Genomic DNA, 12,118 nt, shown 5'->3' on the forward strand with positions numbered 1-12,118 from the left:
ATATGTATCAGGCATGGTGTTTGTATATGGATGGCAAATGAGTCTATTTTTAAGACTATATAGGTGAATATGTGCAGATGTGTATTTAGAGATGAGTTTTAGTGTTCATATATATGTATACGTGTGTGTGTGTGTGTGTGTAGCATGCACCAGTGCATGGGTGTACCCAGCTTTGTATGGTTCTCTCTGCCTGGTAACTGTTTCAGGCTAACAATAGAGCTTCTCAGAGTAGAATTGTTCAGTTCAAAGGAGGGAGAAATGGGGAGGGCTGGAGGTGGTTGGGGGGTGGAGAGAGTGCTTGCAAATGTAATAGTTTTCCAGCATATTGTGTCTTTTCACACCCTCATTATCAAATTATGGTTTTTGCTCTGAAGGAGGGCTAATTAAGTGAAGTAAATTAAATCTGCAGGGATGAAGGGAGGAGAGCACTAACGCATTAGACCTCCGATTTCTAGCAGAACAAAGCTTTCTGGGGATGGATTTTCTGCTTATAGTTTTTTCGTTTTAACCCGTTGAAGGAAGAATGATTAGAATAAGATGGAGTTCCATTCAAGCTCACTTTTTGGCTACAATTCACAACAGAACTGAAAACGGGGCCACAGATATCAAACATAAGAACTTTCTAAATCTGAAATGGCCCCCGTGCCAATGTAAAGCTGGACCGATTCACGCATTTCCAATACAGTTCTTGATTCATCTACTTTATTCATCTCTCCTTCCTCCTGCAGCCTGTTCTCACTCCCTAAGTACCTCTCATTCCCCCTGCAATTTTATCTCCCTCCCGGCACACCTCTCCTTCCCTCACTCCTCCCTGTGCACCATGCCCTCTCCCTGCAGCCTCCTCTCTGAAACACGGCCCATGTTGGGTCCTCCAAGTACAAATGTGGACATTCTATCTTAAAGGATTTTACTGACTAAAGGAAGCATCAAGAACATTGGATTTCCACAGTCTCTTTTGTTTGGATTGCCCTTTTTCTTCTGTGGAAATTTGGGTCCTCTTTTGTTGGGGTCGTATATCATCCAGGCCCAAATAAGCTCACCCAGAAAATCCCCTGATATTCAGCATCAGTGCCTGGACATGGTCCAACACTAAATATCAGGGGATAATGTAGCTGGCGACGATCAGTATTTTAAAAAATGACTGCCGTCAACTTAAATACCCTATAGTGAGCCTCTTTATCTGTACCCTACCTTCTCTCCTAAGAGCCGGTGCAAAAAGCCACATAGTAGAACCATTCGCCAATGGCTGAGCCTGTGGCTTCTGCCATGAAATTAGCAAATAAATGTACTGTGGCAATGTATTAATCAATAAGCTGTCATCTATCCTAGCAGCGGCCGCCAAGAGAGCGAATAAAATGCTGGGGATAATCAAGAAGGGTATTACAACAAGAACGAAAGAAGTTATCCTGCCGCTGTACCGGGCAATGGTGCGTCCGCATCTTGAGTACTGCGTCCAGTATTGGTCACCATACCTTAAGAAGGATATGGTGTTACTCGAGAGAGTTCAGAGGAGAGCGACACGACTGATTAAGGGGATGGAAAGCCTTTCATACGCTGAGAGATTGGAGAAACTGGGTCTCTTTGCCCTGAAGAAGAGAAGACTTAGAGGGGATATGATAGAGACTTACAAGATCATGAAGGGCATAGAGAGAGTAGAGAGGGACAGATTCTTCAAACTTTCAGAACATAAAAAAACAAGAGGGCATTCGGAAAAGTTGAAAGGGGACAGATTCAAAACGAATGCTAGGAAGTTCTTCTTTACCCAACGTGTGGTGGACACCTGGAATGCGCTTCCAGAGGACGTTATAGGGCAGCAAACGGTACTGGGGTTTAAGAAAGGATTGGACAATTTCCTGCTGGAAAAGGGGATAGAAGGGTATAGATAAAAGATTACTGCACAGGTCCTGGACCTGATGGGCCGCCGCGTGAGCGGACTGCTGGGCGCGATGGACCTCAGGTCTGACCCAGCGGAGGCATTTCTTATGTTCTTATCCTATTTCCAATAATGACCAATCCAGGTCATAAGTACTTGTCAGAACTCCAAATAATAGCAAGATTCCATGCTACCAATCCCAGGGCAAGCAGTGACTTCCCCATATCTATCTCAATAACAGAATATGGACTTTTCCTCCACGAACCTGTCCAGACCCTTTTTTTAAACATAAATATACTAACGGTTTTGACCACATCCTCTGGCAACAAGTTCCAGAGCTTAACTATTCATTGAGTGAAAAACATATTTCCTCCTAACATTTTAAAAGTATTACCATGCAACTTCATTGAATGTCCCCTAATCTTTGTACATTTTGAAACAGTAAAAAACTGATTCACTTCTATCACTTCTACCCATTCTACACCACACGGGATTTTGTAGACCTCTATCATATCCCCCTTCAGTGGTTTCTTTTCTAAGCTTAAGATCCCTAACTGTTTTAGCCTTTTCTCATGAGAGGAGTTCTTTATCATTTTGGCCACCTCTCTTTGAATCTTTTCTAATTCTGCTAAATCTTTTTTGAGATACAGTGAACATATGAATTGCCGCTGCTGGGTCAGACCAGTGGGCCATCGTACCCAGCAATCCGCTCCCGCAGCGGCCCTTAGGTCAAAGACCAGTGCCCTAACTGAGTCTAGCCTTACCTGCGTACGTTCTGGTTCAGCAGGAACTTGTCTAACTTTGTCTTGAATCCCTGGAGGGTGTTTTCCCCTATAACAGCCTCCGGAAGAGCGTTCCAGTTTTCTACCATTCTCTGGGTGAAGAAGAACTTCCTTACGTTTGTACGGAATCTATCCCCTTTTAACTTTAGAGAGGTGCCCTCTTGTTCTCTCTGCCTTGGAGAGGGTGAACAACCTGTCTTTATCTACTAAGTCTATTCCCTTCATTATCTTGAATGTTTCGATCATGCCCCTCTCAGTCTCCTCTTTTCAAGGGAGAAGAGGCCCATTTTCTCTAATCTCTCACTGTACGGCAACTCCTCCACTTTAACCATTTTAGTCGCTTTTCTCTGGACCCTTTCGAGTAGTACTGTGTCCTTCTTCATGTACGGCGACCAGTGCTGGACACAGTATTCCAGGTGAGGGCATATAATGGCCCAGTACAGCGGCACGATAACCTTCTCCGATCTGTTTGTGGTCCCCTTCTTAATCATTCCTAGCATTCTGTTCGCCCTTTTTGCCGCCGCCACACTTTGCACAGACGGCTTCATTGACTTGTCGACCAGTACTCCCAAGTCTCTTTCCTGGGGGGTCTCTCCAAGTACTGCACTGGACATCCTGTATTCGTGTATAAGATTTTTGTTACCGACATGCATCACCTTACCGGAATTGTGTGCAATACTCAAGATGAGGCCACACTGTGGAGCAATAAGAGGCATTGTAATATTCTTCATCATTTTCCATCGCTTTCTTAATAATCCCAAGCATCATTTGCTTTTTTAGCCACCGCTGCTACCACACAATGAAAAGATTTCAGCGTACTGTCTATGATGACACCTAGATCCTTATCTTGGGTGCTGACTCCTAAGGTGGACCCTAGCATCAAATAACTATGATTTGGATTACTCTTCCCAATTTGCATCACTTTACATTTGCCCACATTAAATTTGATTTGCCATTTAGATGCCCAGTTTTGCAATTTCCTAAGGTCTTTCTAAAAATTTTCACAGTCTGCATGTGTTAACAACTTTGAATAGTTTTGTGTCATAGTAACATAGTAGATGACGGCAGATAAAGACCCAAATGATCCATCCAGTCTGCCCAACCTGATTCAATTTAAATTTTTTTCTTCTTCTTAGCTATTTCTGGGCAAAAATCCAAAGCTCTACCCAGTACTGTGCTTGGGTTCCAACTGCTGAAGTCTCCGTCAAAGCTCACTCTAGCCCATTTACACCCTCCCAGCCATTGAAGCCCTCCCCAGCCCATCCTCAACCAAAATTCCATATGCAGCCACATACCATGCAAGTCTGTCCAGTATTGGCCTTAGTTCTTCAATATTTATTATTATTTTCTGATTCTAGATCCTGTGTTCATCCACGCTTCTTTGAACTCTGTCACCGTTTTCCTCTCCACCACCTCTCTCAGGAGCGCATTCCAGGCATCCTTACATTGCTCTTGAGTCTACCACCCCATCTGCAAATTTAATCATCTTACTTGTTATTCCCATTTCTAGATCATTTATAAATATGTTAAATAGCACCAGTCCTAGTACAGATTCCTGTGACACTCCACTATTCACTCTTCTCCACTGAGAAAAATGACATTTGGCCTACCCTCTCTTTTCTGTTCAATAATCGGTTCCTAACAGAACATTACTATCTATTCCATGGCTTTTAAATTTTGTCATGAGGGACTTTGTCAATCATTTTTTTGAAAATCTAGAGATATACTGCATCAACTGGCTCACTTTAATCCACATGTTTGTTCATGTTTTCAAATAAATTAAGCAAATTGGTGACGCAAGACTCTGTCCCATTAAAGCATGTTTGTCTTTGTGATCAGTAATTTTATGGCTCTGTAAGTTGTCGTTGCTACCAACATTATTTTCTGCTTTCTGCATCAGTTCCTTTAATTCCTGGTAGTCTAACAGACCTCCTCCTTCCCATCCCTGAATTCCTCTCTGACTTTAAAAGCAAAATCACTGGTTGTCTAGTATCCCCCTCCCTGCCTCCGGCCTAATCCTCCTGCCCTTGATTCTCTGGTGTCCAGCAGCACCACTCCACCCCAATTCCTCCCCTAGGCTCCCCCCTCCTGCATACTTTCAAGAGGCAGGAGTGATGCCTACCTCATTCCTGCCTCCATACTACCATCTTGTAAAATGTGGCTGCCAAAAAAGGAAATTTTTCCCTTATTTGGTAGTCTCTGCCCATATTACCAAATAAGGGGAAACTTCCTTATTTGCCGACTAACCCCACTCATTGTTATTTGTAAGGGATAAAACTGCTGCAACATCATTTCCAAGATGTTAGCTTGGAAGCAGGTATGCTGGTAAGGATTCTGGGGGCCTGGGAGAGGGGTCAGGGTTTGATGAGTGCTGCTAGACACCAGGGACTTTTCAGTGTTAGGGGCAGAGGGCCACTAGACTACCATGTATTTTGGGTTTAAGGTGAGGGATGGGGGGGTAGTGAAGGATCAATTCAGTACAGAGGGTGGTGACCCGTCATAACCGCGCGGGACAAAAGCTCGCCAACAATCGCACGCAGGACTTATGTATGCCGGGTTAAAACAGTTACTGTAAGCGCTCTGAGGGTGTGTGTGTGTAGGGGAACCCTCACTAAACTTAGAAGTGTTCGCGCTCCCGTTGTTGGGTGGGTGGGGAACCCCCTCATTACAGAGGAAACTGCTGACCCCCCAAAACAAGGTAAAACAGCAGTTTCCTCTGTAATAGGGGGTACACCCCCCTCCACCCCCCAAAGGGAATGCAAACACTTCTAAGTTTAATGGGAGGGTTGGGAGGGTTCCCCCCCTTCCGAGCGCTTACTGTAATGGTTTTAATCCAGCGTGCATAAGTCCTGCACACCATTGTCGGCATGCATTTGTCCTGCGCGTTTTAGTAATTGTACCTAGAGGATAGGGTAAGAGAGGGGACCAGGGGTAGCTAAGAGTGGGTCCTGCCTGTCCAATTTCGGCTCAAGCCCACCCAGTCTCTCCTTGGTGACATGGCGACCATGGGGGGGGGGGGATAATGGCCTGGCACTCACCTGTGCAATGCAGGCCATAGAAGAACTTGCCACAGTGGCTCAGGCACTCTGTCTGGGCCAGGCTGCAGCAGCAGCACCGTGTTACATGTAGCCAGGTGCTCTGCTCCAGGGAAGGGCGACTACCACCCACCGCAGTTCCAGCTCTGGAAGTTTAGGGCAGGCAGGGCTCGATGGTATTCTTGGTGGGGGTGGAAGGAGGGAAAGAGAGATGATGCATAGACTGGAGGGAGGGAAAGCAAGAGAGATGCCCACTTTGTGTTGAGACCTACCCACTGTGGACTCAGGCCCTCCCAAATTTGGCTATCTGACTATGCCACTAAAAGGTACTGTTACACTACCAAGGATTTTGATTTTAATGTTGACTGGGAGGGGGGAGGGTCAGTATAGTTTGGGCGGAGGGAGGTAGCCACTAGGGATTTTATTTTTAGTAAAGAGCGAAGAGCAAGGGGGCAGATCAGTTCTACTTGGGGGGAAGAGGGAGTGTTAGACTACAAGGGATTAAAGGGGCCATTGTGGAAATCTATGTCAGGGGCAGGAGTTTCGGGTTGGGGTGCTCTCCTTATACTTCTTCGCTGCCACAGACGTGATAAATTTTTTGCAGTGTGTTCTTTCAGAAAAATCTCTGCATTACTGTATCACTAATAGCCTCCTTAACATGCATTTTAATATGCTGTGCACCATGCAAGGGGAAATTAGGTACTTACCTCAATTAATCTTCTTTCTAGTAGACAGGCATATCATTCCTGAACCTTTGGGTAGCCAATCTATTTCTGTGAGAATTTGTGAACAGAGCTTCATTATAATTTTTTGCTCTAGCTCCCATCTCTGGGCTGTCCTTCAACTCCCCAGTTCATAGCCCTAGAAATGAAACATAAGGAGGGGTACGGGGATACTCTCCGAGATACATGTCTGTTCTGCTCATATCACAAAAATATATAACAATTGAAACTGAAAAAACCCCATCAGCCCATGAATCTATTATAATACATAACCAGGTGAAAACAAGCAAGTCACTTACTGGAATGCAACTTGCACTAACCGTTGTGAAGTAAAGGGAGTATTCCCTGTATTCATTGAAGTAGCAGTGACGTTCTCCATCCATGTCCTTACTGGATAAAGGGAAGACACAAGATATCCAGTCATCCTAACACGTCTGAGGCAGAAAGTAGGCTAAAGAACATCTCACAAGGTGGGCTTCAGGAATGATGCACCTGTCTACTAGAAAGATTATTATCGAGGTAAGTACCTAATCTTCCCTTCTAATGCAACAGGCACATCATTCCTGAACCTTCGGATGTATCAAAGCAGACCCCAGAATCTAGGGCAGGGTAGATGAGCCTGCTGAAAGTACGGATGATCTGAATGTGGAATCCAATTCAGCTGCTACATCCACCCTGTAAAACTTTGTGAAAGTAAGAAGAGAGGACCATGTTTCCACTTCAGATTTGTTTAGGTAACACCACTTTAAACTCAGCCCACAAGGAAGCCATACTTCTAGCGGAATGTGCCTTCAAGGATACGGGAGGACACTTCCTCTTTCCAATATAGGCAGAACATTTCTCTCATAGTGTGACTATTAGGCAGCTTGTTCATTGGGGAGGGAGCATAATTGGAGTTCTTTTGTGGGAGTAGGCTACAGTGTGTTTTCAGACCAGTGGCATGTGAGGGTGAGAGGCGCCAGGGAGCTGGCAGCCCTCCCCCACCCTCTTCTCCACCTCCCTACCCCCATCGGTGTACTTGCACGCCCCTTCCCTTCCCCCTTGCCTCTTTAATGTTCCCGGCATGATGTCAGAGAAAGAGCCAAAGCTGGTGCGAGCAGCAGGTTAGGTAGATGCTCGCACCTGGAACGTTAAAGAGGGAAAGGGAAGGGGTGCCACGCAGTAGGGGGGAGCGGGGAAGTCGCGGGGGGCAGAGAGGAGAACGAGTGTTGGCGCCCAGGGTGGACCGCCCTCCCCCCTTTACTATGCCACTGTTTCAGATCATAATTCTCCTGGGTGGAAAGAGGTCTAGAAGTTATCCATCCCAGTCTTTCTACCAGGCCAGCTAAAGCCTGGATTCTACAGTAGTGTTGAAATACCCTTTTGTTTGTCTGTCACCCACCTTCTTCTTCCTATTTGTCACTCATTTCAGTTTATTTATTATATTTATTTATTATGTTGTTTTAATGAATCTCATTACGAGCCTAGCCTCTGTTCCTCACCATCTTCAGTAACACAAGGACTTGAGCATCTCACCAGCCCTGAAAATAGCAGTGTGTTAATATACATCGCACAGCCATATCACCTTCAGCTCTGAGAAATTGTCCAATTTGAGAGGCAGTAACACTTGCAAATTAGAAATGCAGATAGACAGCTGCCTCTCCCATACATCCCAAAACACAGATACCCACCCACCCATCCAGTCCTCCCCTCTCCAGTAATTATGGTGTGCAATGATGATGGGGGGTATAGTGCCTCCATTCTGTCACCTCTGTCTTCTCTAAATGTGGATAGATGAAAATAAACACATGGAGAGGCAGCTAGTGTCACTGTGAAGGTGTCTCTGCATTTTGATGTTTATTTCGCAGCGGCATGCTTGTCAGTTCTGTTTGCCCCTGCAGTATCTCTTGTTTGAGACTGATCAAGCTCCCTTCAGCCTTTAACATCAGATGACTGTCACAGCAAAGGGAATTCAAAAGAATGGCTAGTGGAGTCATCAGATTTAAGGCAGGAAAATATATGCAAAGGAAGGGCTGAATTAGGAGTGGAGGCTGAGATCAGAGGCTTACTTGGTGATTGGCGGGGCTGAATTAGAAGCAGAGGCTGAAATCAGAGGTTCACGTTGTGATTGGTGGGGCTGAATTAGTTGTGAAGGCTGGGATCGGAGGCTCATTTTGTGATTAGTCAGACTGAATTAGGAGATTGGGATCAGAGGCTCATTATGTGATTGCCTAGACGGAAAGAGTGGAGGCTGACATCAGAGGCTTGCTTGGTGATTGGCTGGACTGAGTTAGAAACAGAGGTTGGAATCAGACATTCATATTTTGTTTGGTGAGGATGAGTCAGAAGCAGAGGCTGAAATCAGAGGTTCATTGTGATTAGCCAGGCTAAATTAAGAATGGAGGCTAGGGTCATAGGTTAATGTTGTGATTGACTGGGCTGAAGTAGGCATAGAGGCTGGAATCAGAGGCTCATTTTTTGATTGGCTGGACTTAATTAGGAATAAAGGCTGGGGTCAGAGGTCACTTCATGATTAGCTGACTGAATTTCAGTTTCTTTTTATGTTTACAGTTGTACTTGTGGCATTCTGTCTCCAGTTAATAGAGGTTGGAGTTTGACAGTAGCACTCCCAGCCATATATAGCAGTGGTTCCCAACCCTGTCCTGGAGGACCACCAGGCCAATCGGGTTTTCAGGATATCCCTAATGAATATGCATGGAACAGATTTGCATGCCTCTCACTGCCATTATATGCAAATCTCTCTCATGTATATTCATTAGGGCTAGCCTGAAAACCCGATTGGCCTGGTGGTCCTCCAGGACAGGGTTGGGAACCACTGATATACAGTATGTGGCTTAGTTAGAAGATGCGTCGATGTAGATCACTTTTTATCAAACAATGATACTGAAATCAAGGGAAAAATTGATGCGCGTGTATTTTTTGTATTTGTTTGTGTGTATGAAATGCACTCCTGATAGCTATATTAGTCCTGCAGAAAACTAGAGTCTTGCTAGACTGTTTTGTGTGGATGCGTATGTCTGTGTGCCTGTACTAGAGAGAGAAAATATAGAGACACTGACCTGCATCTTCCTTTTCTAAGGTAACAGCATTAGGCATTGTTATACAGCTGATGTTTCTTAGGCTGAGGACAAGTGGGGGAGGGTGTGAGAGGGTATTTCTGGCCCCCTTCTCCCTGTGCCTATGCTCTCTCACATTGCTTTAATTACAGGTTTTCAGAAGCAGGCCGGTGGGCATGCATCGGCAGGGGGATCCGCTCCTGAACCCTGTCATTTAGCCTCTTCAGAGAGGGGAATCTAGACATTTTCTCCACAAGGTGCGGAGTGGTCTGTCTCGGGCCCAGCAGGGCAGTAATGACAGATGCATTTTACAGCAAGCTGGGACTGAATGGGGTGCGACCACAGCTCTCCTGTCACCGCCATCATTATTTGTGTCATTTTGCTGACAATTTCACTTTCTTACATTTCCCTTTTTCTCTCTCTCTCTCTCTTTATGTTCCCCCTGCCTGGAAAAATGGGTAGGTATCTACGAAACCCCAGCAGGAACCATCCTTTACCATGCGCATTTAGACATCGAGGCCTTCACCATGGACAGGGAAGTGAGGAAAATTAAACACAGCCTTGCTCTCCGCTTCTCTGAACAAGTCTACAATGGTACGTAGTCTCTCCTTCAGAAAGGAGCTACACTGTGGGGGAAACATCAGGAAAGGTGTACCTGGGGAGACTCCTACTGTGAAATGGCCTTTGTTCTAACCCTGGCCTTTTAGAGCTATGGCTCTTCCATTAGGAAGGGGTTGTCTGACTTTTATATACCATATCATCAGCACACCCTGCTAAGATACCATCAGCACAATTGTTTGACTTTATCATCAGAGCCTGTGGCCTTGCTCGTGCTGTGTAACAGGATACTCGGAGGGAAACATGGATTTATTACTTGCTTTTCTAAACCAAAGCTCAAGATGTATTACATTTCCCTTCTCCAAAGAGCTTACAATGTAAGGGGTAGATATTCAGCTTTCGACTGTCAGTAATTTTTAACCCCAGATATTCAATGCTGGGCGATGTCCAGGCCCTTCTGTAGGATATCTGGGTTTGTGCCATCACTTGGGAACTAACCAGGCACTGGTCCATATTCAGAATGGTGTCCAGTTAGCTCAGTGGATCAGTTTGGATAGCCTTTTGCTATCTTACCTTTATTCACTTACCATATTTTTCACTCCATAAGATGCACTTTCCCCCCAAAAAAAAGTGGGTGGAAATGTCAATGCATCTTATGGAGCAAATATAAGAATTTTTTACACACACCCCCATTATACCATTTGAAATGCCCCTTAAATCCTGGTAGTCCAGCGGGTTTCGGCAGGAGCGAGCTTTCCACGCTCCTGCCCCTCCCTCGCTGGACGGCTGCCTCATTAAGTCGGGGCCAGCGGCGCACAAGGCAGGAGCGAGCTTTTCGCGCTCCAGTCTGGGCCTGCGCCGCTCCTTGCATGGCTGCTGTCAGTTCTCGCGGGACTAAATATTAGCGCACTCTAAATGCTAACACGTCCTTAGAATATAATGGACCCGTTAGCATTTAGCATACGCTAAGTCGATTAGCGCACCTTAGTAAAAGGACTCCAAAGAGAAAGAAAGTTGTGCACTCTTTATCATAGCTTAACACAGTTTGAAAATGGAAGGGACACATGTAGATCTTTTAATGCTTAATGTAGAGTTTAAGCACTGCAAAGATGGTATTGATGTATCATTCCCCTAAAGAGCACTTCTCCCTCTAAACCTGGCTTGTCCAACCTTTTTCTGTAGGAGGCCACATTTTATAATACACTTCTTCCTCATTATTCGCGGGGGATACAGGCAGAGCCGGATCGCGAATGGTGAAAAACCGTGATTATCCGGCTCTGACCCACCCCCACCTCCCTGCCGCCTTCCCGGCCATACCTGGTGGTCTAGAGGGCTTTCGGGGCAGGAGCGATCTTCCTACGCTCCTGCCCCGTGCAGATCGCCATGAGGAAATGGCTGCTGTGAGTTCCCGTAGTCTGGAGGAAATCTGGACGTCTGGTCCCAGTCTCTTTCCCCTCACCTTGCTCCAGTGGCAGATGCTCAATGCGATTTCTGCTTCTTTGGTTGTCTCAAGACTTGAGACTGCAAGATCAACCCAAACTTCCAGCGCTGTTCAGCTCAAGCTCGTAGGCAGCTGAGTCACAGGGATAGAAGCAGAAACCCAACCGAGCTTCTGAGGGCCAGGGAATAGCTTTTGGTGGGCTGGGTTTTGGCCAGCAGGCTGTAGGCTGGACAAGCGCTAAACTAAGCTGGAGTCCTCCACCTATAGTCCTGCCAATGGGGGGTGCTGTTTCATTATCACATTTTCAATAGTGAGGGACAGACAAGCTCTGCAAGAAACAATAGAATCTGCCTGTCCCTCTCAATTGAAAACACAATATTGAAGCACCTCCTCCCACTGGCAGCAATGCAGTTGGAGGACTCCCACTCAGCTTAGAGGGAACAGTGCTAAGGAGCAAAATCTTATCAGGAGTTTATTATTATTAGTCCAGCAAAGGACCACTCAGTGCAGTTTACAAAAATATAGTACTTACTCAAAATACATGAAAATATAGGTACCTTTTTTAAAAAACATAATTACGAGGGTCGATTGAAAAGTTTTATGGCCTCACTAAGAGCAAGATTAGCTTCACAATCTATAGCTGTCCATCAG

At 45.5% G+C, this 12,118-nt stretch overlaps 1 protein-coding gene across 1 annotated transcript in view; it reads left to right on the forward strand.

The window, feature by feature from the left end:
- Positions 1–12,118, forward strand: part of ASS1 (argininosuccinate synthase 1) — a 159,985-nt gene that overhangs the window by 107,197 nt on the left and 40,670 nt on the right. Inside the window, exon 12 of the mRNA XM_033961694.1 lies at positions 9,931–10,062. Coding sequence (XP_033817585.1) covers positions 9,931–10,062 — 132 coding nt within the window. The remainder of the gene's footprint in view (positions 1–9,930; positions 10,063–12,118) is intronic.

Source organism: Geotrypetes seraphini, chromosome 10 (assembly GCF_902459505.1).
Source record: "Geotrypetes seraphini chromosome 10, aGeoSer1.1, whole genome shotgun sequence".
Classification (NCBI taxonomy): domain Eukaryota; kingdom Metazoa; phylum Chordata; class Amphibia; order Gymnophiona; family Dermophiidae; genus Geotrypetes; species Geotrypetes seraphini.